The sequence below is a fragment of the Episyrphus balteatus genome, chromosome 1, assembly GCF_945859705.1.
Source record: "Episyrphus balteatus chromosome 1, idEpiBalt1.1, whole genome shotgun sequence".
NCBI classification, from domain to species: Eukaryota; Metazoa; Arthropoda; class Insecta; order Diptera; family Syrphidae; genus Episyrphus; species Episyrphus balteatus.
This window is the reverse complement of record NC_079134.1, coordinates 72296382-72324221: the sequence shown is the minus strand read 5'-3', so window position 1 is coordinate 72324221 and position 27840 is coordinate 72296382. Positions and strand designations below refer to the sequence as shown.

General features: G+C 32.7%; 1 protein-coding gene across 6 annotated transcripts in view; it reads left to right on the top strand.

Annotated features, from left to right (window-relative positions):
* Positions 1 to 27840, top strand: part of LOC129907286 (cell division cycle protein 23 homolog) — a 111108-nt gene that overhangs the window by 32689 nt on the left and 50579 nt on the right. The window contains exons 4-5 of one of the 6 annotated variants that reach the window (XR_008770999.1): positions 912 to 1093; positions 1210 to 3805. The exons of 3 other annotated variants lie outside the window; for them this stretch is intronic. Coding sequence is in view for 1 of the 3 variants with exons in the window: in XM_055983404.1 (XP_055839379.1) it covers positions 912 to 973 (62 nt within the window). In the remaining 2 variants the exon portion in view is untranslated. Of the gene's footprint in view, positions 1 to 911; positions 3806 to 27840 lie in introns of those variants that run through there. 2 more of the 6 variants (XR_008770998.1, XM_055983404.1) reach the window with 2 other exon arrangements.

The following is a 27840-nucleotide window of genomic DNA, read 5'->3' as shown; positions in this document are numbered from 1 at the left end:
TCAAGCAAATGGGAGAATTTACTTGCCTATATAAGAACGCCCCTGATGATACGGACTAATGATGTACGAACACCCCTAATGTGAACAGGAACACGTCATGTCAAACATTTCCAGATTCATTGGAAAGTGGTAAAAAGTTTAAAATTTTTAAAATTCATTTAGACTGGAAAAGTATTTTTTAAAAAAATAAAGATTTCTTAAAATCTATAAACATTAATATATTTATATTTTGTCAGTCTCTGAAAGAGTATATTGGGGGCAGAAAATCGAAGTGGAGGAAAGTTCTGTAGAAGATAAAATGTGAGGCTCCAGATTTTAATTACAACAAAGAGTTTGTATTAGTACATTTCCATCATTAAGCAAAAATTGTTTTTAAACGTAAAACTTTTTGTCAATCAGCATCGCATCGTCATCAGCTGAGCAAAGATCAGCATCGCAAAAAAGCAGTGATGCGTAATCACTACCAAAAAATTTGTCGTTTGTGAATTTACCCTATCCTTTGTGTAGTGTGTATAAAAATATGAGTAGATGCGCAGAAGGATTGATTTTCAAGTTCTTGCTCACTTTTGAGTTGTTCTTCGTTGAGAAATTTTTTTGTCTAGCACTCGCGCGAGTTAAAGTTACCGTGGAGCGGTAGCATAAAAAAAACGAACTTTCTACTTCAAAAGACAAACTTTAATTAAATTCCAAATCAATAAAATAAATACAATATTAGTACAAATTGTTAATTAAGCAAAATACATAATTCTTTAGAATTTTTGTTGACAATTCTTGGAAACGATACATCAATGCATTAACCTTTGAGGAAATGCTTACTTTGTTATATTTATACAAATTCATTAGAAATAAAATATTTAAATACAGAATCGCTTATTTAGCGAATTATTATAAAAGTAAAATTTTTGAATCAGGTCAGCAGTTACGGTGTGGGGGCAGTTTGGTTGCACATGTAATTCCTCCCCTCTTAGAATAGAGCGATGGCCACAATGATGTAATTGGGGATGGAGCGAAAGACATCAGTGTTGGTTGTTGATCTTTGTTGCGATGGGTTTTTCTTCTTATTATGATTATGGCTATGATGATGATTATGACGGTGAGTATTGAATACAATGCTGAGTATGCAGATATGAGGTGCAGCACTTCTGTTTTTGCATAAAATTTTGCAAAGTTGGAGTTAGTGATGAAGTTATACTCCTTTAGTTTTTCCAGGTTAAGGTCTTCTTTGACGACTGTAGCTTTTATATGGCTGCTTGGGGGTGGTGGAATGTGGATCTCGTCCCAAAAGGTCTCGGGACTACCTTCATATGTTAGACCATCGATGCTGCAGTTCTGGAAATGAATAAGTGCTGTGCCTTATAGCACACAAGTTTTTGTGCTGCAAGTAGAGTTAATTAGTAATTTTGGTGTATTAAATATCAAAATATAATTTTTTCCTGGTTGTAAAATCTCTGATGTTTTGCCTTTGTCGGTGAAAGGGCAATTAGCTGCTTCGTTCTTCATGAGTTTTCCCATGCATTCGGAGTCATTGATGTCTTCCTCATGATGTGCATTCGTGCAGTAGAATATAGCTTATATCTTGGGGCAAGGTGTTGTAAAATGCTGTATTATAAGTCTAGAAAGTCATAAATTTGCTCGTTAGATTCGATTTTAACATTTTGTTTGACAAATTTATTTTCAATATAATAGAGTTCTTCTGTATTTAATAGAAATTTAGGAATTATATTTAATTTACTGAGAATAACTGCTTCAGCAATATTTGAAATATGATTTGTTAGTAAATCAATGTTAAAATTTATTTCGTTTTTATATTGTGTTTCTAGAAAAACATGATCTTCTCTTTTTACAGCATTATAAGTTTTTAAAAGGAATTCTTCAGTTTTATTTTGTTGGTTATTAATGTGTGAGGTGATGTTTTTAAATCTCTCTATTGTTTGAGAGTTAATTGCGTTTTGGGATAAAAATGTATTAGTAATATTGGTAAGGTTTGAATTTGTTCGTTTATAGTTTGTGCGTCTTGCGCATCCATGTTCCCAGTTATGAACTTAATAGTTGAACCAAGTCCATTAATAAGACCTCTTTTGTTTCTTTTCATAGGATATAATGTAGCAAATTTATTTGTTAGTTCTTTAAGTTTTAGTTTTGTTACGTGAATTGAGTTAGTATATGTAGCTCTTTTTTCGAAAAGGTTTAATGTGTTAGTAATTTGTTGTATGTTATTTTGATAGTTTTCTAGGTTAACGATATGGATTAAATTATAGTAATTGATCTTGAGGGTCCTAATCGTAGGGTAAGTACGCCGCGATCTTTCGAAAAATTGAAGATTTCTATTAGTTGTGTTATTACCAACGGAATGCTGTAAAAAGGATTACATAAAATTTTGTTTTAGATTTTGTTTTTTTGTTAGTTTGTAATTAATATGTTATTCTATAAAATTTGTTTGTAAGCTTTTAATCTGCCATGATGTTGCTGTCATGTAACATTGATGTTCAGTGAATGTATTTATGTTTTATATTTATAGGGGTATTTATCTAGGAATTTAAAATATTTATTTTAATATACAGGGTGTCTCAAAAGTTAAAGTCGAAACGAAAACGGTAGATAGGGTAGGTGGTGAGAGTTATCAGAAAAATAATAAAAAAAATCGCAGCCATATATTTTGTGAGTTATGGGCATTTGAATAAAAGTCGAAAAAATAGTCACCCTGTGAATATCCGAGATAAAATTTATTTTCTTAAAAAATCCGACTTTTTTATTAGGTATTTTTTCCATATTATTTTAGTTTTGTACAATTTCAGAACCTTTCAGAATACAAAAACTTAAATAATATGGAAAAATAACCTAATAAAAAAGTCGGATTTCTTAAGAAAATAAATATTATCTTGGTTATTTATGGATTATTCTCAACAATGTTATATGTTATGTTTTGAAAAGAGAATTGAACACACCAACTTTTAAGGTAACTTGCCGAAACATCGTAGTGCATTTTTTTACACTACGGTTCATTGAATTAGAGTCATGTAAAATTTTTTAGTACTTAGTTGGGCAAAAAAGTGAAATTTTCTTTAAAACTGATGCAGCTGAATAAAAATTTTTGAATGCATTTGGTGGCAGGGTTATTCAAGGTTCCGTAACAAAAGAAAAAAATGAGAAAAATTAAGATTTGTAGTCACGGCACTCACAGGGTGACTATTTTTTCGACTTTTATTCAAATGCCCATAACTCACATAATATATGGCTGCGATTTTTTTTATTATTTTTCTGATAACTGTCACCACCTACCCTATTTACCGTTTTCGTTTCGACGTTAACTTTTGGGACACCCTGTATTTAGGAAAACATAAAATTATTATTATTTTATAATCTTTGAACAACAACAACATCTTGAAGGTGCTACCACCAAGTGTTTTATGGCTAGATTTACAGTACTGTTTCACGGACGCCAATCCGATCATCAGACTCCTTTATTCCATTTTGTATGTGGTGCTTAGTCTAGTATTTTTTCATTTAATTTGAAAAACTTTTTCCGTCACACTTGAGTATTGAACCTAGACCAAGCGAGTTCAGAAGCCAGTACACTACGCACTGCGCTACCTCTCCCACATGATTAGCTTCACCCAATTGTAGGCTTTATAGTTCATCAACATTCAAATGAATAGACTTAGCATTTTTACTAGCTCTTTCAAGTATGTATATTGTTATTCGGCTCTTTCATGTTTTTCTCCATACACTTAGGCATAGCAACAATTCGTTGCATATACGAAAGGAGGAAAGTAATTAGAAAGATGTTAGGCGCGGGCCCTGATTATTTTTCATCATTTAAGTTTCAGTTTTTCCGTATGTTTACATACTTGCAGTGACTGCTTTTTTATTCCGTCAATTCCATTATAATCTTTGAACAACAACAACATCTTGAAGGTGCTACCACCAAGTGTTTTATGGCTAGAGTTACAGTACTGTTTCACGGACGCCAATCCGATCATCAGACTCCTTTATTCCATTTTGTATGTGGTGCTTAGTCTAGTAATTTTTCATTTAATTTGAAAAACTTTTTCCGTCACACTTGAGTATTGAACCTAGACCAAGCGAGTTCAGAAGCCAGTACACTACGCACTGCGCTACCTCTCACTTTTTGGTAGCACCTTCAAGATGTTGTTGTTGTTCAAAGATTATAATGGAATTGACGGAATAAAAAAGCAGTCACTGCAAGTATGTAAACATACGGAAAAACTGAAACTTAAATGATGAAAAATAATCAGGGCCCGCGCCTAACATCTTTCTAATTACTTTCCTCCTTTCGTATATGCAACGAATTGTTGCTATGCCTAAGTGTATGGAGAAAAACATGAAAGAGCCGAATAACAATATACATACTTGAAAGAGCTAGTAAAAATGCTTAGTCTATTCATTTGAATGTTGATGAACTATAAAGCCTACAATTGGGTGAAGCTAATCATGTGGGAGAGGTAGCGCAGTGCGTAGTGTACTGGCTTCTGAACTCGCTTGGTCTAGGTTCAATACTCAAGTGTGGCGGAAAAAGTTTTTCAAATTAAATGAAAAATTACTAGACTAAGCACCACATACAAAATGGAATAAAGGAGTCTGATGATCGGATTGGCGTCCGTGAAACAGTACTGTAACTCTAGCCATAAAACACTTGGTGGTAGCACCTTCAAGATGTTGTTGTTGTTCAAAGATTATAATGGAATTGACGGAATAAAAAAGCAGTCACTGCAAGTATGTAAACATACGGAAAAACTGAAAATTATTATTTTATATTTTTTTTTGTCTCTTTGCTTTGCTCGGTATCTTTAAATGTTATAACTTTCAGTGATAAAAGTCAAATGTGAGGCCTCAGTTATAGCCATAAGTAAAATCCATCATTGAAAATTGAACCATCAGGAATCTGAAATGTTTTACTGATGAGCGTTCATAGCAATCAGTAAATTTGTGTCATTAAATTATAATGTTTATTTGACCATTCGCTCGCCAAACGGATCATTGCATCAGTAATTTTTTTTTATGATGGCACCGGAACAGTAAAAAAATGAAACGCCATCAGTAAAACAAAACGGATTTTTTTTTTGGCATTTGGAAAACAGTTGTTCAGTAAAATGAAACTTCATCAGTAAAATTTATAAAATGGATTTGTGAATAAAATTTAACACCAAATGCAATGCTTCTTTTTGAAAAAATTAGTAAAAATGAGCTTTCAACTTATTTCATCAATATTTTGTTCAAAATATTTAAAGTATTCAAAATAGCTAAACAAAATTTTTAATGATGGATTTTACTGATAGCTTTAACTGAGGCCTAAACAGCAATTTTTTGGAGTGGGTTTGAGTTTGCAATGACCAGTTTTTTTCGCGGGTTACAAAACACCACATTCCCAGTAATCCAGTTTATTTACGTTTGAATATACAAGCGACGATCAGCAATGGATAGAAGGGTTACAGGAATCTGCATTATCGAAAATGTCTATAGCAATGAGATCCCTTTTTGTTCAAATTTTAATTCATGGGTCAGAAAGTTTTGGATAGTGAATATAAAGTTAATCTTTTTTTCAAAATTAGCCTTGCCGGTTAAGCTTAGTATGAAGAAAAACTATTTTTATCCCTGTCTCTGTTTTATTCTGTATCAGTGGATGCTTTACTTCTTTCTTTTTTACTTGCGATATAGGTAGATACTATAGGGCAAGTTTAGGATTCGTAAAAAAAATCGAACTCGAGATAACAATTTTACATGACATTACGATGATGGAGAATCCCAAAAACAGGGTCCGGCAATTCTGTCTGTCTGTCTGTCTGTAGGAACCTCGAGCTACAGCCTTAACTACTGGAGCTATTTTCTTCACACTTGGTAGTTAACAGTTTGGGGTTAATGAAACACATAAAAGCTTTCTTCGTAATAAAAAAAATATTTTTTGTACCGTTATTAACGGTACCTGCCATAGAACCGTTTTTTTTATTTATGAATTTCTCGTAAACGACAAAATATATTTCGACCACAATTTTTATACAGAAACGTTTAAGCATAATTATTTAAAAAATCTAAAATTTTTTCAAAAAACACCCTTTTTGTATTTTTAGAAAATATTTCAAAATTTTTTTTTGAAAAATCAATTTTTTGGAAACCGGTTAGTGGAAAATTTTGAAAATCCGTTTTTAAGTGTAATTTAATTATTTGTTCAAAATGGCAACTTTTTTTTTAAAAATGTGAGAAAGTTTGTATATATAAAAAATAATTTTTTTAAAAAACGGCTCTAACGATTTTCAAATTTTTTTTTTTCTAAAAATTCCTTTTTATACAAGAAATAAAATGTCATACTTATTTTTTTTGTAAAAGATTATTTACAGCGGTATTTAATTATTTATAAAAACAGATTTAATTTTTTTTTAACCTCTTATGAAATTCCGTGCAAATATAAAATTTTTAATTTTCCCTTATTTTGTTCAATGAAAAGCTTTGACATTAGAGTAACTTTTACCATAAGAGCAAGTACGTGCGACCCAGTCCACAGTGGGACGACCCATAGCAATAAATAAAAAAATCGAATATTATTGCGGTACTTTTGAGTGATTGGTATGTCATCCCAAATATATTTAGGTTCTAACTGCATCAAATTATTTGCGTTGTCCAATTAGTGCAAAAGTTATAGAGTGCTAAGCATTGTCTAGTTTAATTTTTTTTTGGTGGTGAAAAATCAGGTTGTAATTGGTCTTAGTCCCAAAATTTTTTGTGCGGTAAAAAATGAATTTAATAATGGATAATAACACTCATCAAACTATATAAATTAATATTTAACTATAAAAATTTTTTTGTTTTGTTGAATTTTGTTTTTATTAGTGATTTTCCAAGTGTTGGTAGAAAAAAAAAATTTTGACTTTGAGTAAGATTTTCTTTTTTACACCTAAAAGGCTCTCTGCGGTTTTTATTGTTTTATACTCAGGAAAGTGTCCTCTAAAGGAATCAAGAAAAAAATCTTGCCCCAATTTGCCCCAAGTACTTATAATCGCGTTTTTTAGGTTCGACCCCCTATATCAAAAATGGCCAAAATTTAAAAACTTGGCTGGATAGTGCGAAAACAGACCATTTGATGGGTTCTGTTTGAAAATTCAACAACTTCTTGGCTTAGAGGAGTCAACAAGAGATGTAGAAGCTCAAATACAGGAAGTAACTAAATTTTATTGCCTCAAAGTAAAGTAGAAGATGGAGCAGTCTTCTAGAAGACTCAATCGGTTCATGAGCGCTAACGAATAATGGCTGAATTCTAACTGAATATAACTAAAGCTATACATGATTGCGTAAGTGATAACATCAATTTAAAACAAAAAAATGCTCTTTAAACCAATATTATTTATAACATTTTACCATTTTAATCGAAAATGATGGGATCAAATTCTATAAAAATGCAAAAATTCTTAGCAGTTGTCAAATTTCCGGTCAAAAAGTTCACATATATCAAATTATGATCGAGATATATACCAATATTCATCAAAAAATTATATAGATCTTAGTTTTCCCCTAGAATTTAACCCGTACGACTTAAGTTATACTTCCGAAATCTACAATGAATAAAAAGGTTTGTTTCTTTAATTTGTTATTTTCTTATATGTTTGAATATCCAAATTATAGTGTTTTATTTTCTATACTATTATTAGTTCTATTTTACATAAATTAAAATTATTTAAAAGAAAAGACAAAAAAATAATAAAAAGAAAATCCTAAAAAAAAGTTCGCTGCTCAACTCTTTTAATTAAATAAAAATGAATTTCCTGGCTAAAACGTTTCCATTTATCTGGTTTTCATGTTTAATTCATAGATTTAGGTGTAAATAGATGTCTTAATGAAACTTTGCGTAGTTTAAGTCACTAAAACACAAGATATTAGAAATGCCGATTTTTCCATACATTCGTCCCACTGTGCAGTCGTGCAATTTATTTTACTTATATGTTATAAGATTGATATTAGGTCAATGGTGTTGCTTGTTGTGAGTTATTTTATTCTTATACGTTAACAATAGTCGCATTAAAACAAAAAAAAACGTAAAACAAAGATAACACTGTGCAAGCCGAATAACTGTTTCGCCCTATTTCGGACTCGAGAAATCGAATGGCATCATTTGTTTTTCGATTTATCGGTACGACTTCGAACTAAATTTTTTTTTGAAAGCTTTTTCAATTATTTTGAGAGTTTTCCACTGTTTTTAGTCATTTTTCAACAAAAAACAATATTTATATTGCTAATAATTCTGCTTAAACGTTGTTTGCTGCCAGTAGAAAGACATTATAAACAGTTTTGAACAATTTATTTGAAAGTTTAGTGATTTTTTATGAAAAAATTAAAAAAAAATCAAAATTTTTTTCATTGCTTATCATTTTTTCGCTGTTATTGTTCTTTTTTGAACAAATACATTGCATGTTTGTAAAAATCAATTTAACTGATAAATTAGTGTTGGTTAAACTTCGACAGTCTATCGATAGCATCGATAACAAAAAAATATCGAGTATATCGATACTTCACAAAACTATCGATAGTTTCAATACTTCCAAATTATTTTACCACAAGGCTACCGATATTATCGATAGTTTTTCTGTAAACTATCGATACAATCGATAATGAAACTATCGATATCTACCAAACACTATGTTAATTCGTTGTTTACATCCAATGTCAAAAGAAAACTAAACTTGTAGTTCAAATTGTGTTTAATTAATTTCAAAGCAATTTTTTTTAATGAGAAATTGTACTAGTGGTTTTAATACTTTTTGCTACGTGTGTTGCAAAACTATTTACAAAAGTGTTTTGCAACGAGTTAATCTAGCGAATTTATTTACACATGCGTAGCAGTTATCTTCACTGTGATCTTTTGAATCTGACCATATCGTTGGGACTCCAAAATCCAGACTTGCACATATTCGTTTTGACCATTTGATAAGCTTATTATAACAATTTGAACAAATAATGCTTGGTGCCCATTCGACGTCTCTTATAACTTTTAAATTGAAATATTTTTCATATATATCATCAATTTCAGGAGATATTTTCTTTCTACTTGGCATGTGTGCAAAATTTGACACACTTAGCAAAAAGTATTAAAACCAATCATACAATTTCTCATTAAAAAAAAAAAATAGCTTCGAAATTAATTAAACACAATTTGAACTACAAGTTTAGTTTTCGTTTGACATTGGATGTAAACAACTAATTAACAGTGTTTGGTAGATATCGATAGTTTCCACTATCGATTGTATCGATAGTTTGAAGAAAAACTATCGATAATATCGGTAGCCTTGTGGTAAAATAATTTGGAAGTATTGAAACTATCGATAGTTTTGTGAAGTATCGATATACTCGATATTTTTTTGTTATCGATGCTATCGATAGACTGTTGAAGTTGAACCAACACTAAATTGAAAGTTAAATTAATTTTAAATAGAAAACATGCAATGTATTTGTGCAAAAGAGAACAAAAACAGCGAAAAACGATAAACAATGTAAAAAAATTCGATTTTTATTAAATTTTTTCAAAAAAAAATCACAAAACTTTCAAATAAATTGTTCAAAATTGTTTATAATAATAAATCGATAAATCGAAAAACTAATGACGCCAATCGATTTCTCGGGTCCGAAATAGGGCGAAACAGTTAATGGCGCAACTGTCTCAGACAGGTCAAAAAAACTTGCACAGTGTAATTAGTGATACCAAATTAACAAATTACTTAAGAGTTTCAATACATGATCAAAAAGTCATGATCTTAAAAATGTTGTTCAGTTATTGTTAGAAAAAGAAAAAGAACAGTGCGTAAAACATGGAACCATCCCTCAAAATGTTATATGTTAAAAAAGTGGGCGTGGCAGTGGGCGCATTTTTCAAAAAAAAAAACTTCCAAAACTTTTTACTCGCTTAGATAAAAAACCCTAAAAATTTCATCGAGCCGTTCCCGAAAAAACTTATATGTTGAAAAAGTGGGCGTGGCAGTGGGCGGATTTTTCCAAAAATACTTATAAAACTTTTTACTCACAAACAGATGAACAAACCCTGAAAATTTCATCGAAATCGTTAGAGCCGTTTCCGAGATCCCAATTTTATATATATACTTTAGGGCTCTCAGAATTTGGTAACTTGTTCATCCCAAATCCTTACGGCTTTCGATTTAATGCAGTTTTTGTGAGATTTCGAAAAATCCCGACTTTGCAACAGTATTTTGCTTCCTCCGCTCATAATTGATTTTTGTTTTTTACAATTATTTCACTAAAACATTGCCTAATAATTAGAAATAATTAATTAATCAAAATATTTTTTATTTCATACGCCATTTTGCTGCAATTTAATTAACAGTTCCATGTTTTATTAAAACTCAATTTCTTACTTTTATTTCAGAGCAAAACCCTGAAAAAAATTAGTATGGTGTGGCACTGGTTTATTATTTTGAAAACTTGCCGTGTTATTGTAGTTTTCAAAAATGTATAAAAATTTAATTGTATTTTTATATAAGCTTTGTATTATTTGAATGATGTTAACCATATTCCTTGGTTACATATTCTTAATATGAACTTAGTTATACTTTTTTTTTGTATATATTAATATTTTTTTGATTTTTTTTTTATACTTTTGTTCTATTTTATTTTTTTATTGTTTTGTTTTTTGTTTTCTTTTCTATCCATGTGCCTTGGATAAAAGAAGGATTTACAAATGCACTAAATTCTCATTAAATTGTAATGAGGTTAAGGGTTTTTTTTTTTTTTAATTTAAAGTTCAGATATAGAAAAAGGAAGTATAAGAATAAGTAGTATTAGGATAGTTAAGAGGTTTTTATTGTTTCGTCATTCGTCTGATTTTACTTTTGTGTAATTTTTTGTTGTTCTGAGTAATTATTGTAAATTTGTTATTTTGTTTAACTTATTGCTTAGAAAATCTAGGTTTGAGTTTATTTCGCCTACATTCTTTGCGAAAGATGGTGTCTTCGAAATCTAAGTCTTCTGGTGTTTCTCTGTTATCATTCAACTTTTCGGTTCTATTTTTTGTAATGGTATCTACTTTTTCTTTGATTTTAGGGTAGATGTTATCAATAAACTCATTTAATTTAAGAAGGTACTCGTGTTCATTTGAGAATTTAAGAGTTTTGAGAAATTTATTTGGTCTACCGAAAAATAGTTCATATGGTGTAAGTTTTGTAACGGAATGTATAGCGTTATTATAAGTTATGAGTGTTTCTGATAAAATTTCTTCGTGGTCAACTTTTAATTTTTCTTCTATTCTTTTTGTATCCTATAAATTTCAGTAAGGGTTGAATGGAGTCTTTCAACTATACTATTACTAGAGGTTTGTTGGAACGATGTAAAGTGAAGGGTGATTTCATGTTGTGCAATAATCTTGGAATATGTTCGCGATGAACTCGGAACCTTGGTCGCATATAATTTTCTTCGAAATGCCGTAAAGGCTTATGAAGGTTTTGAATTGTTTGAATATGGCTACACTTTCTCTACAGTTGAGAGGAAATCCCCATGCGAATCTTGAAAATTTGTCAATTATTGTTAGTATTTGGTTTTTATTTATTGTATATATATCCAAGTGAATAATTTCTAGCGGTTTTAAGGGATTCTCGGGTTGGACATATTTGATTTTTGGAGGGTTTCTATCATATTTCAGTTTTTTACAATGATCGCAGAAGTTTAGGGTTTTTTCTATTTTCTCCTTCATATGAGGGAAGTAGTATTCGCGTTTTAAATGGAGTAATGTTTCGTTTATTCCTCTGTGGTTCGAGCGATTATGGTAGTCACGTATAATCTGCTCTTGTTCATCCGGTTGTCGGATGTCTTTAAGGATCTCTGTGCATCTTAATAAACGGAGGCTTTTGTTGTGGGAAAAATATTTGGAAAAAGTTTGCAATATAGAGAAAATTTCGTCTGTAGTATAAACAGCAGTTTTTTTTCTGTGTGGAAAAAATTTCTTGAGTATATCTATCATGATATATTCGTCATATGTCGTTCTACGTATTGTTCGTCTTTGTCTATTTTTGAAAATTGTTTCCACTGTCATCGGGGAACCTTTGTCATTAATTTCTAGTATGACTTGCAAATTAAATTCATTTAAGGGTTTCTCTGATATTGGGATTCCGTCGTTTAGATTTTCTTGAGCACTGTGGACTGTTTGAAGGTCTTCATCGTTATTGAAAATTTCGTGATAAGTTCCATCCGGATTTACCAATCTAATACGGCTCAAAGCGTCGGCGTTTGTGTTTGCTTTTCCCTTCTTATAAACGATTTTGAACTCGAATTCTGCTAGCTTTAAACGCCATCTAACTAATTTTGAATTTGGTTCTTTAAGGCTCATAAGCCACATTAATGGTTTATGATCCGTAACAATTAGAAATTTTCGTCCGAAAAGGTAGGGCCTGAAATATTTGGTCGCCCAAACAATAGCGAGAAGCTCTTTCTCTATTGTCGAATAATTGCATTCGGAAGAAGAAAGAGTTCTGCTTGCGAAGGAGATGGGCTTGTCGCTTCCGACTCTGCCTTGCGACAAAACTGCGCCTATTGCATAGTTACTAGCATCGGTAGTAAGGTTTTGAGAAGTCGGGGTGGACTAAGATGGGGTTATTCGTAAGAAGGTTCTTACATGTTTCAAACGCTTCTATGAATGTTTGATCTATAGTTTGATCAGCTCCTTTTTTGAGTCGATTAGTGAGTGGTTTAGTTATTTTTGCGAGGTCTTTTATAAATTTTCTATAATAGTTAATAAGACCTAGGAATGATTTTATTTCTTTGTTAGTTTTAGGGAGTGGGAAATTTTTAATAGCCTCAATTTTATTTGGGTTAGGTTTAGTTCCTTCCGGTGTGATTATATGGCCGAGAAAGGCAATCTCATGTCGTAAGAACTCACATTTGTCCATTTGGATTTTTAAGTTGGAGCTTCGTAGTCTATCGAAAACTGTTTTTATGCTCTCGATATGTTCTTGTATGGAAGTGGAGTATATAATGATGTCGTCTAAATAGACGAGACATATTTTACCTACTAGTTCTTTGAGGACGTTGTCCATCACTCTTTGGAAGGTGGATGGGGCGTTTTTCAGCCCAAATGGCATCCTAAGATATTCGTAATGCCCACCTTCTACCGTGAATGCAGTTTTGGGAATGTGAGCTGGGTCCATTTCGATTTGGTGAAAACCGCTTGCCAAATCGAGGGTGGTGAAGTACATACATCTACCTAATTTATCTAGTATTTCGGTGATGTTGGGAATTGGATACCTGTCTGAGACTGTTTTTTCATTGACTTTTCTGTAGTCAATCACGAGTCTCCATTTTTGTTTTCCACTGGCATCCGATTTTTTGGGTACTATCCACACAGGTGAACTCCAAGGGGAGTAGCTTTGTCGGATGATTCCTTTTTCCAACATTTTTGAAATCTGGTCCTGTACTTCTTGTTTATGTATATATGGGTATCTATATGATTTCATATAGATGGGTACGTCATCAGTTGTGTTAATAGTATGTTTGATTTGATTAGAAAAGGTAAGTTGCTCTCCTTCTATGTATATGATATAATTGTACCGTTTACATTATTTTAGAAGTTGATTTTTATCTTCTCTATTTAGATGATCGGTACGAAGTAGATGCTCTATGTTCTTCCTCTCAGTAGTTTTCTCTTCTTCCGGTGCAATGTGCAGATTGTTAAGTTCTAAGTATTCCTCTGGTTGGTACTCCGTTGATTGTAATGATTCTTCTAAAAGTATATTTTCGTCGGATTCGGAGTAGTTTGTTATCTCGACGGTGCTGTAGCCATTAATTGCTCTGTAGATGCCTTGTGATATAAATACATCTGGTTTAAGTTCTATGGTATTTAAAATTATGTCACCATTCAATTTATTTACGGGAAGTTTTGCTGGAATTTTGTGTATTTCGCATTTGAGGTGATTTAGAAAATGGATTATTTGATTGCCATTGGTTTTGGTTATTATAGTATGTCCTTGATTGATTTTGGCCAGAACTGTTTGTATATCTTGGATTTTGTCTTGGATTATATGGATATGTTTGGTTTTGGTCTGAATTATTTGTATATCATGGATTTTGCTTTGAATTATATGAATATGTTTGATTTTGTCCTGAGTTGTAGTTATATGGTCTGTATCTATACTGTTGCGAGTATCTTTGATAAGATATATTTTGTTCTTTAATGCAACAAGATAGGTCTGTAGCTAATGAGTCAGGTTGCATGGTTCTTATTCTCGAACCAAGTGGTTCATTAAGTCCACTCAAAAATGAATTAAGGCACATTTCGGAATACAAATTCTTTTTAGCTTGGATTACAGACGGGTTTGTTTCCTGAATAAAGATATTATTGCATAAAGCAGATTGGATTTCAATTATTTCACCGTAGAAAGATTGAATCGTTTTATTATACTGTCTTATATTATGGAGGTCTCTAATAAGGGATGTTTCGGTTCGTTTGTCGGAATAGTGGAGGATAAGGTTTGTTTTTATATCATCCCAAATTAAAGGGGTCCCGTACATATTAAGTATTTTATTTGCTTGGCCTTCAACCTTGTTCCGGATAGCCCTGAGAAGTATTTGGCCGTAAGGCGTGTTATCAGTTCCTCTAATGTGAAGAAGAATTTCTTCCACATTATTTAGGAATTCAAATAAGAGACGAGGATTCCCGTCAAACTTGGGAAGATCTTTAATGGCATCGGATATCCTAAGAGAATTAAAAATTTCACTGTGATTTATAGTTTGTTCTGTAGTTTGTGTAGTGTTATCTTGTTTGGTAGTCATGTTTAATGATTCAATACTAGAGAATGAAGAATCTATATTTTCAGGGATGGAATTAAGACTTCTTGAAAAGCGATTTAGATTATTAGAGAGATATTTAAAGATATAGGGGAAAAATGAGCGTCGTGGTTTTACAGGAGGTCCCTTTTCTTTAGGCATTAATTCGATTTTAAAAGAATAAATATTCTGTGATTTTGTTCAAATTACTTGTATGTATTCTTAAAAATAAAATTCATATATTGTTTTGAAAATATTGTTTTGAGATTTAAAATAATATAATTGAGATATATTTATAATTTAATATTTAGGAAATGATTGATAAAATACAAATTGTAATAGCACTCACAAACACATGCACCCAAGAAGAATTATCCTTTTTTCCATTTTTATTGGTATGTGTGGTAGGTTCTTTCGGTGATAAAGGGTCAAAACCCAACAGCTAACAGTTCCAAATAGTTATTTTTTCTTTTTTTTTTTTTTATTAAAAACACACTGTTCGCAAGAGTTTATACTTCTTTTTTTTTTTTTCTTTCCTTTTTATTGGAGTAGTCGATAACACTGTTTTTATTTTTTTTTTGTTGATTTATTTTTTTTTTGCTTTATTATAATTTCCACATCAAAAATGTCTTAGCTGTTCACCGCGGACTAACGACTGCGCCAGTTAAAGTTACCGTGGAGCGGTAGCATAAAAAAAAACGAACTTTCTACTTCAAAAGACAAACTTTAATTAAATTCCAAATCAATAAAATAAATACAATATAAGTACAAATTGTTAATTAAGCAAAATACATAATTCTTTAGAATTTTTGTTGACAATTCTTGGAAACGATACATCAATGCATTAACCTTTGAGGAAATGCTTACTTTGTTAAATTTATACAAATTCATTAGAAATAAAATATTTAAATACAGAATCGCTTATTTAGCGAATTATTATAAAAGTAAAATATTTGAATCAGGTCAGCAGTTACGGTGTGGGGGCAGTTTGGTTGCTCATGTAACTCGCGTGCCGGCTGACATGAAAATGTATTTACATACAATATATAGAATGTTTAGGTTCTTATGTGTATGTTGTTTGAGGATGGACTCGAGATAAATCTTGTATGACATTATTGTGTGGTAAAAGAATAAATGCAAACACGACCTATCGTTTTGAAAGTTGAATGTATAATAAATTTATTTCTAACGTAAATCTAGCTTCACAATTTAACAATTAAATAATTTCGATGAGCTTCTGTGTCACACATGCAGATATAATACTACGTTCTCGTGGGAATGGCAAAATCGACGAAATATGAAAGATCGTATTTCGTCTAGTGAACATTTTTAATCAATCGTTCACTCAGAAATTCTCGTTACAGAAAAACGAAATATTGGCAAATTAATTAAGTAACGTACAAACGTTTATAAGTTTGTACATACACCCCTCCTTGAAGGCTCCTAACCTTCAAAATGCTGTGGCTTCAAAGCGAGGGTTCTTCTTTGTCTTGGAATAGGCCTCTCCTGACGTCGTCGATAGTAAACGATTATCATCCCAATAATAATAATCAGCAGCAGGTAGCTTAAACCATAATGATGGTAATCATGGATGTTTAAGTGGGGGTCTTCTGAAGATGATATGTCTTTCTTCATGTCTTCTATTTTCTGTGAAAGATTTTTAATTTTATTAAATTCAATTGAGCTTACCTTCAATGGAGGGACAAAAGGTCTTTGGCAATGCTACGGGTTCCGATCCAGTCAGCGATTTTTGCACTTGGGACGAATGATTTTGCTATCGTAGTCTGGTAGTTTGAGCGTCCGTTTATGATGGTGGTTCCAACCTTTAGTGTACACATATCGTTGAAATCAATCACACCATTGCCTACTAAATCTATGCTGCTAGTAACTCCGTTGCAAATGAGAAAGCCAGCGGCATTGGTTGTCAAAGAAAATAGCCAACTGCTGCTTTGTTTTAATGCGTGCCATTTATTTTGGAATGGTGTTTCACTTAAAATACATTCATCCAACGCACTATCTTCATGATTAAGGAGAGCCATTTCACAAACCTGCAAATTGTGTTGATGAATGTTCGTCGGCACAATTTGAGTACAAAGATGATTTCTCATGATTTCTATAAGCTTGCAGGAAGAGAACTCGAATTCCGTTAAACCAAAAAATTTGTTTCTGGCTAACGTAACCGCAAGATATGGTTTTGTTACATCAACTAAGAGACTCATGTTCTTGTGTCTTATAGGCAATGGAATAAGATTGAACACTTGAAATTCCTGATCTTCGGTTAAGGGAATTAAAATTTCGAAGATGATTGAATTATGAAGAGTTCGTCCCTTGACCGTTATTAATTTGAACATATCTAACACTGAAATGTTAGGCACTCTTAAATTCGATGGAAGATTTGCTTGATCCAGCTGGAGCAGAGAACATGGCTGTCTCTGTATATTGTGCTCAATGGCGCTATCAAGAATGCTATAAACAATGATACCAATATCTCTTTCCATTGGTAAGTTGCCCATCAGCTGTGCTATGGATACACCTTCTGATCACTGTCCTCGCTTCTCTTCCAATGCTAAGTTTCCAATACTGTTGTCCCAAAATTGCTACAAGGGCTCTGTGCAAATTTTTTTCTATGTAAATGCTCAAAAAGTAGTCTTGTAACAATGTTGTTCTTAGGGAGAAGTATTTGATTTTTTGCATCCGGTAGAAGGGCAGAATTTGCTATCTGCCTCCCACACGGATTAGGTTATGTTTTTTTTTTATCAAAATATGGCGTTAATGTTGCTAAACTTGATTGAGAAATTGTATTTACATTATCCTTTAAGGCCTTGTATTCTTCAGGAAATGCCATACGTTGAGTGTATACCATAAGCAGACGGGTTCCAAAACGCAACTCATCAGCAGTGAGCATGCCGCTTCTTCTAAGTAGTTTGAGCCGACGGATATTCCTTATAAATCTGCTGTAGTATATGAATATTTTCTGCAACGTATAGAAAGAGTTTCTATGATAAATATTTTTTACTATATCTGGATCTGGAGTTGCAGTCATCAATACCGTTCTAATCTTTCGTAATTCGGGAACCACCTGTGGAATGGTGTACTTACTTGGTTCCCACTGTGATTCTTCTAATTTTAGAAACTATGGACCTTCAAACCACGTCAATGATGATAAGTTGTCGAGAGTACATCCTCTCGTTATTAAGTCAGCTTGATTAATTTCTCCGTTAATATGATTCCATTGTGATATTTGAGTTTCTGCTTGGATTTTAGCCACCCTATTTGCTACAAATGTGTCCCAGACATATGAAGGAGTGCTTATCCAAGCCAGCACTGTTGTTGAATCCGTGTAATAAGCTATTTTGTGAACATACTTCTTAAATGTCTGAAGTATTCTTTTTACCAGTTCAACCAAAAGCTCTGCAGCTTGAAGTTCAAGACGAGCAATTTCAATGGCCTTCAATGGAGCGATTCGAGATTTGGAACAGAGTAACTTACTATATATATTACCTGATTGGTCAATACATCGGATGTATACGCACGCTCCAAGTGCACACATACTGCTATCCGAGAATCCATGGATTTCGGTTCTTATTAGTGACGGGCACATTACAAATCGAGGTATACTTTTTTTTCCAAGTTAAAGAATTGAAATACAGCTGTGAACACGAAAATAGCAGTGCTTACACAATTTTCATAAAAAGTAAAATATTTTTAAAGCGCTGCTTTGCAAAAAAGTTTAAAATTATATTTTGCATTGGTCGGGACCTCAGTTATCATATCCAAGGTTTTCAACTTTTCAAATATGCTTATCACTGTCTTGTATAAGGCATTTATTGAAACACTCTAGTTTTTGCCCGAACATGGAAATAGCAGTGTCTTTGTTTTTTCTCTTTCAAGCTTCCAAATGTAACTTTTTTCATTTTTTTGGTAGGTAAACGTTTTTTGAAAGTGTTATTTCTTCTATAAGCCTAAATTGGCATTATCAAAAGTTATCAAAAGTTGTCAAAAGTTGTCAACATGGCCCGCAGAAAGCATTGTTCCCAAAAGTTCATGAAGTTCAATAAAACAAACTTTACTAAGAGGAAAAAACTTACTAGTTTATCTGAGATATTGTAGAATACCCTGTTGAAATAGTAAGCAATACAGCAACATCCAAATTGGTAACATTAGCTCGAAACACGTATTCAAGTGTATTGTTGTAAAGTGTATTGTTTTTGATGGTTAGTTTGTCGTTCAATATGTTGTCCCGTTCTAATTGGTATGCTTTGAAGATCTCAAATTCTTCGGTTGCATCCAGTGCCTTCCCTTTTTTATTAATTATGTGTAATGGTGTTAAATTTGTATCGAAGTTTGTGTAATTATGGTTGTTTTCTATTAAATGTTGTGCGTATGTGGATTTAGTATTCGGCTTTGGTTTATGTTCTTGGAATCTTTAATCTTTCAAGGAGAATATCAAAAGACCCTTAAACACAAAAAAAACTATTTTGGTATCATTAGTGCATAGAAAGTTCCTCACTTGCATCTTGGGCCAATCGTTTACGAACTTAATCTTTTTTCCTACATGATTTTTCGTCAGTAATGGTGCTTTTAGCAGACTTTAGGCTAGTAGTTAAGCTTCCAGCACATGTTCTGTTTATGCCATAGGGCTAACAGAAACTTGTAGTTAATTTTTTAGTTATTGGATCCTATTAAAGAATGATACTTTGCCAATAAGCTAATTTGTCAATCACTTCTCTAAGTCCTGATTCTTTTTAGATTACGTGTTTCGAGCTAATGTTACTATTTTGGATGTTGCTGTATTGCTAACTATTTCAACAGGGTATTCTACAATATCTCAGATGAACTAGTAAGTTTTTTCCTCTTAGTAAAGTTTGTTTTATTGAACTTCATGAACTTTTGGGAACAATGCTTTCTGCGGGCCATGTTGACAACTTTTGATAATGCCAATTTAGGCTTATAGAAGAAATAACACTTTCAAAAAACGTTTGCCTACCAAAAAAATGAAAAAAGTTACATTTGGAAGCTTGAAAGAGAAAAAACAAAGACACTGCTATTTCAATGTTCGGGCAAAAACTAGAGTGTTTCAATAAATGCCTTATACAAGAATGTGATAAGCATATTTGAAAAGTTGAAAACTTTGGATATGATAACTGAGGTCCCGATCAATGCAAAATATAATTTTAAACTTTTTTGCAAAGCAGCGCTTTAAAAATATTTTACTTTTTATGAAAATTGTGTAAGCACTGTTATTTTCGTGTTCACAGCTGCACATACCTGTTCCATTTTTCAGCGAGATCCGTAGGAATCTTGTCATCCCACGAGAACTCTGTCTTCCACAAGTCTTGTAAGAAGAGTTTACCAAGCATTATGACTGGGCTCAATAAACCCAAAGGATCAAACAATCGTGCGAGATCAGATAAAACAGTTCTGCTAGTTACAGGCATCCTTGGTGTTGTACATTTTTCTGAATTAAACCCAAATTCAAATTGATCTAGTATTGGATTCCAAATCAATCCCAAGGTTTTGATTACGTCAGAGTGATGGAATCTGACAAGATTTTCTTTATGTGATTCAGGAATGTTCTTAAGGATGAGATCATTATAGGAACAGAATTTTCTTAATTCAAATTTACTTTTTCCCAGAAGAAGCGTTATATTTTCAAGTAATTCTCTGGCATCTGAAACTGTGTCTGCTCCAGCAAGTAAATCATCGACGTAAATGTTGTCACGTATAGTTTGGGATGCTCTTTGGTGCACATCTTGATTATTGTCTGCGAGCTGGACAAGACATTTGGTAGCTAAATATGGGGCACAAGCTGATCCGTAGGTCAGGGTATTAAGTTTATTCGCCTTTAAAGGCATATTACCTTTAGGTCGCCAAAATATTAGTTGAAAAGCCCTGTCTTCTGGCCTTACTGGAACCTGTCGGTACATTTTGCTTATATCTGCTGTGAACGCAAATCTTTCTAGTCTGAAATTAATTATGATTGAAAAGAGATCATGTTGAACTGTCGGTCCAACACCTAAAATATCATTGAGAGAAACTCCAGAAGTTGTTTTTGCCGAGCAGTCAAAAACCACACGAAGTGCTGTTGAAGAGCTTTCTGGCTTCAACACACAATTATGAGGGATGAAATAGTGATGTTGACGAATATCTTTGATGTCGATTGCACTCATGTGGCCTAATTCTTCATATTCTAATAAGAATTGAGAATAGAGTTCTCGCAATTCATTATCTTTTTCGAATCGTCGTTCTAATGTAAGAAATATTTTGCGTGCTCTTTCATAAGAGGCACCTAAACATGATAGATTTTTTTTGAAAGGAAGACTTACCATGAATCTTCCACTTGCAACAATGTTTGTGCTGGAGCTGAAAATTTCCTCACAGTTATGCTCTTCAACACTCATGCGTTTAACTTCAGTCTCATGGGTCTCGCATTCCCACAATTTACTCACAAGTTTCTCCAATGTTGATAGAGTTGGCCTCGTGGCAATGGTGCAAACAACATTGTGGTTAGAAGTTTGGACGCCACCTGCGACTATCCATCCCAGTTTTGTATTTCGCAGTGAAGGAAGTTGGTCTCCAATGGTTATCTCCCCTGGAAGAATAAGATCAAAAAATAGCTCAGCACCAATAAGCAAATCTATTTTATTATTTTTCATGAATCCTGGATCAGCCAACTGAATGTGAGTTGGTATATTCCAGTACTTTGACTCAACTTCATGTGGCTGGTAATCTGTTATCCTTGGAAGAATAGTAGCCTCAAGACTTGACTTAAAACCAGAATTATGTGACTCTAAAGTGAGTGATATAGCGAACTGTGTTTGTGTACCATGCCCTCCAATGCGACTAATTGATGTTTCAGCCCTATATTTCGGGAGACCCAGTGCTTGAGCCAAAGCTGCCGTCACAAAATGAATTTGCGACCCTGAATCTAACAAGGCACGGCAAGGAAGCCATGTTCCATGTGCAGACTTGACTTTAAATAAAGCTGTTGCTAGATAAACTTGCTGTGGTTTCGATCTGGAACAACTAGCTGCATTTGCTACCTGACTTTCCCCCCTTTGAAGAAGCTCTTGTTGGTTACTTATAGAAAATTTGGAGTTGGTTTTATATGAAAATATATTCGATATTTAATCACCGAATGTTAAAAGAACGTACATTTGTGGTCGTTATAATTTATTATAGAATAGTATTTTATTTCTTACTGACCGCAAAAAATCGATAACAAAATAAAAAAACACAGATAAATATTTATTATTTTATCGAATGCATTTCAAAATGAAACGAACAAAACTGAAAATGACATTTTAAACAAAAACAACTCGCTTATACAAAATTAAATACATAGCTTACAAAAAATAGCTCTCTTACAAAAAGTAAATAAACAACGAATTTTACATTAAAAAGAGTTAAAAAGAGATGACTCTATTGCACCAGCTTCTAAATTCATTAAATTATTTGTAGTTTGAATGAAAAAAGATTCGTAAGCATCTAACTTAGATGGATCATTTACTGTTTTTAAAATTTTTATGTTGTCAATAATTAGTGTAACAGAGTGAGACTCTGTGTTGTCGAAATTAAAGATGTGTGATGGTATCGCTTTTTGAATTTTCTTGTTGTCTATTGTTCTTTCGTGTTCACTTGCTCTTGTCTTCAATGCCCTTCTGGTCTGTCCAATGTAAGAAGCATCGCAGTCTTTGCAGGTGATTTTATAAACACCACTTCGCTAAGCATTGGTATAGAGTCTATTGTAGTTCCAAGTGATAAACGAAGTTTGTTGTTTGTGTGTACGATTTTTATGTTTGATTTCTCGTAGTATTTATGTAATTTGTTTGTGACATTCGGAACGAAAGCGATAGCAACTCGTCTTTGATCTGATTTATTTGAAAAAAAAAACATTTTGCACGAAAAGAGTTGAAAGATTTCTTTTTCTTATTTTGTTTGAGCGTTTTATTATTACAGCTTTATTATGGAGTTGGACCTCCCGCACTTGGAGCTGCCTGCTGCTGACTACCTGCGGATTATTATTATTATTGAATTGTTTTGGTTTAAAAGATTGTCTTGAATCCTTCTTATGATGTAAAAGGGAATTATGTTTGCCATGGCAAATATGGCATCCTTTTGAATGACATGAGCTAGAGACATGCCCTGATTTAAGACAGTTTCGGCAAATTTACAGTTTCTGATAGAAGATAAATATACCTTTTAAACAATGTATAAAACATGTAACTCGGTTAAACCACTTAGAATTTATAAGCTGTCAAAGTTCAAAAATTCTATTTTTTTCGTCATTTGCCCAACTTCGGCATCAATTTAAAGTATATGTTTTCAAAACAACATGCTATTTAAAAAATATATTCTAAAACTATATCTATTACCCAATCAATCGAGCTATTTTTTATGAAAATCACTTCAAAATTGGCTTAGAAAAAAAAAATTTTTCGATTTCAACCCAGATACAGAAATTCGAACTTTTAGGTATAGAACAAAAATGTTGTTTCGGCACGTAGTAGGATAACTTGGGCGCCAGGATTTGATAACAGGTTTTTGTAGAGGAGCTCATTTTTTTCTTTGGGAGGGGGGTCTATCTCTCGCCGTTTAGGTGGGAGGGGCATTTATCTAAAAAAAAATTATCAAAATAAAAAAAAAATTATTAAAAAACAACGGCAACACTTACAGTAATAATTGATACCATTTCCGAAAGCAAAAATTGTACATTTGATTCTAATTTTTAAATCTATATAATATAACTATAGCCCAGTCATTTTAGTCATTTTTAAGCCCAATCTGCGGAAAAATTCCTACTGGGCTGAATTTTGGTATACAGCTTAATGACGGCTTTGTTATGAAGATGTGAAAAATCGACATTGATATCGTGTCCGCGTTAAGAGTTATAGGGGTCAAAAGGTCACAAAAACTGGTTTTTCACGATTTTCAGCAAAACGGTAAGTCTTATCAAAAAATTTTCAAAGCAAGAATTGTAGACCAGATTATTATATATAAAAAGTGTCATGACACTTTTTTTCCTAAGACCCACCGTTTCTTAGGTATAACGATTCAAAAAGTTGAAGTTTAGTTGTAATCTTCATAATCCTATTCCTGAAAAAAAAAAACTCCTAACTGAAAAGTTCCTGAAATTTCATTATTTTTTTAGCTTGAATTTTGTTCCTCAACTGTTAAGAATATGGGGAAACCAAAAAAAAATGGAAATTTTCGCCATTTTTCCGATTGGGGCCCTTCTCCCGAAACCATTTCCCTGGGAATTTTTGTTTAGAATATGTCTGAAAATATACAGGGTGTGCAATAGAGAATGGACAACCCTAAAACGGCTTATAGCTACACTTATGATTGTTCTAAAAACAGATAGAAAAAAGTTCTATCGCAACCAGTTCATAAAATATGGACTTTTTTTCGTTCAGTGTATTTTAAATTTTATCATCTTATGTTTTCGTTCACTACAACCACGAATGAATGAATTTTATTTATTTCTTTTTTTTATAATTTTCTACAATAATTGGATGAGTACATAAACACTTTAAAAATTTCATAGCTATTGCACATTTTCGTAAAAAAAATTTTGAAATCTGTTTTTTGATGCAAAATGCAAAAAAAGTATTTTATGAAAAATTTTAAACACCTGTGATATAAAATAAATCTATAGAAACCTAGGTGGCCAACTTTCTTAAAAATATTCACATCTTCATAACAAAGCCGTCATTAAGCTGTATACCAAAATTCAGCCCAGTAGGAATTTTTCCGCAGATAAAACCTAAAATTACTGGACTACTAATAGTTTTTTAAATAATCGATTTCAAAGTTAAAAATAGGCGAAAAAAAAATTTTTAAAACTCATTTTATACTATTTTTGTCCAGACTGTGAATTTTAGTAAAAAAAAAAAAAAAACGCCTCAATTGATTCCTTAAAGAACAGTGAAAACTATATGTCTATGTCTTCTTATTTTTTGAGAAAATTGAAAAACTATTTTATCAGTTTATTATAAGATATAGAAATATAGTTTAGGTTAAGTTAAGTACAAAATATATTATAGCAAATTCATTATAGCAAATTCATAGAAAGTAAGTTTTAGAAATACATAGAATATACATAGTATTATGGTAAGTGACAGTTAACAACAGTAGTTTTAAGCATTAAACAGAAGTATAATATAATAGAAGATATTAAATGTTGTTTAATTCAACACTCCTCGTCAACATTTGCTCATATGTTCAAACTTCATTCCCAATGATTGGAAACATAAAAATTGCTTGTCTCTCGTAACCGCTTTTGTTAATCCGTCTGCCGCCATTAGTTCAGTTTGAAGGTAACTGATTTTAACTGCACCTTTCTCAATTGCTTCTCGGATAAAATTGTACTTATAATCCATATGCTTGGTTCTTGATTGCTTGCCTTCATAGTTTGCGATTTGTTGTGCACTCTGGTTGTCGCAATAGACCATAGTAGGCTCTGCTATGTTTTTCTAATAGAAAACGTTCTGCATAAGCTTCTTTGGCAGCTTCAGATAGTGCAATATATTCTGCCTCTGCGCTAGACGTTGCTACAGTTCGTTGCTTTTTGGATTCCCAGCTGATAGCAGCTCCTGAAAGTATAAAACAGAAACCGGTTTGAGACTTCCTATCGTTTATGTTTTCAGCCCAACTCGCGTCAACATAGCCTATCAAGGGCATATTAGTTTTACGAAAAACTAGTTTTGCATTTTTCGTGAAATTAAGATAACGCATTAAATGGATCGCAGAGTTCCAGTGTTGTCTCTTCGGATTTTGGGCAAATTGTGCTAAACTGCTTACACTGTATGCAATATCAGGTCGACTGAATACTGCAAGATGCATCAAAGATCCAATTAACTCTTGGTACTTCTGTGTCTCAACAGCTGCACGTTCTCCAATGACAGTTGCTTCCTTTTCAAGTTTAAGTTTAACCTGCATAGGGATAAAATTTGGTTTAGCGTTTTGTAAATTATATTTAAATAAAAGATTATTTATGTAACGAGTTTGAGAGATTGATAAAGTTTGATCTTGCTTTTTGATCTCAAGTCCTTTGCAAAGAGAAGGACGTCCAAGATCTCTTATATCAAAACTTTCAGAAAGCTTTTGCTTTATTAATTTTATTCTTAATTTTAAATTTGATGCTACTATTATATCATCTACGTATATTCCTATATTAGTAATTTCCTCTTCATTGATTTTAAAATAAACAGAATGATCGTATTTCGATTGGCATAAGGCCAAGTTTTCCAGATTTTCATTTAAAGTTGTGTATGCCATTGTCGGCTCGCCTGATTCAGTCCATAAAACACTTTATTCAAGTGACACACCTTTTGTGGATGATCATTGTCGATAAAACCTTCAGGCTGATGCATGTAAAGCTCCTCGATTTAGACTTCATCCAAGTGATGAAGTTCTAAATCATGCTGAACTGAGAGAGCATAAATCAGACGAAGTGAACTTTGACGTATGACCGGAGAAAAAGTTTCCACATAGTCGATTCCATATTTTTGAGGCTAGACTTGTCGCTAAAGGTTAGCGACAAGTCTAGCCTTACGTCTCTCAATTGTTCCATTAGGATTGTATTTTGACTTGAAAACCCACCGGGAGCCGATGGCTTTACGATTTGTTGGTAGTTCGCATAATGTCCAAGTACTGTTATCTAAAAGACACCGATACTCATCCTTCATAGCTAAAGACCACTCATGAGCATCAGGGGAGTTCATGGCTTCTCTGAAATTCTTTGGATCTTCAAGAAAACTGGTAGTTAAGGCTGATTCAACAAATAATTCATCTTGATAATGTGACCTTAGTCTGTTGCTTATAGGCTCAGAATTCGTATCCGTTTCCTGTGGTTCTGGCTGCTTGTCTTTTATTTTATTAGGCTGTCTTCTGCACATAACATTTTCTGTATCATTGGTTTTTTCATGTTTACCTTTATTCATTTCCTCATTTTCTTCTTTTTTTATTTTCTTTGGCTTTTCCGGTACCTCTAGTACCTTTTTTATTGTATTCGCATTGCTTAAGTTATACTCATAAAAATTGCTATTTTCAGTTTTAGTTTGATTGATATCAATTGTTTCAATAAAACGAACGTCTCTACTTTTGACAACAGTTCTTGACCCTCTTTTCCACAGACGATATGCCTTCGATTCAACCGAATATCCAATTAGAACAAATTCATCGCTTTTTGGATCCAGTTTTGATCTGCCTAGGGCTTTGTTAAGAACAAAAGCTCGACAACCTATTTGACGAAAATGACTAATATTTGGCACTCTACCTATCCAAATCTGTTCAGGGGTTTTTTTCTCGTTCAGGACAGTAGGACAATGATTCCGAATGTAGGCCGAAGTGAGAATCAATTCAGCCCATAAGAATTTAGGAAGATTTGCTTCAATCATAAAAGAGCGAGCCATCTCAACCAACGTGCGATTCATGCGCTCAGCTACACCGTATGTACTTGACAGTCAGTTGTCGCTTGGTACCATTTCCGGATAAGAACTTGGAAAAATCTTCACTCAAAAGCTCTCGTGCATTGTCACTCCGCAGTGTTTTAATCTTAAAATTTGTCTCATTCTCAACTAGTTGTTTAAAATTCTTAAAAACACTCAAGTATTCACTTTTTTGTCGCAAAAAGTATACAAACCCCTTACGAGAGTAGTCGTCGATAAAAGTAGCAAAATAGATGTTTTTGTTTATTGATTCCATGTTCATGGGACCGCATTCCGTGTGTACTATTTCCAAAATATTCTTTGAAGACTTTTCTGTTTTTGTAGGGAATGGCAGTCTTGTTAGTTTCCCTCTAATACATGCAACGCAATCTATTTGATTGTTTTTAAAATTTGGCAACCCTATAACCATTGAGTGATTTTTCAATTTGAGAATTGATGTGCAATTCAAATGACCATATCTCTTATGCCAGCATTCTAAAAGGTTATTTCCCTGCTCAATACTCTCTGCTTTCTTGCATTGGTCTTCTTTCAGTGCAAGTACAACTGAGTACAATCCCTATCGTTTCACAGCTTCTAACAACAGCTTATCACCACGAAATATTTGTGCACGTGCTCCTTCTAT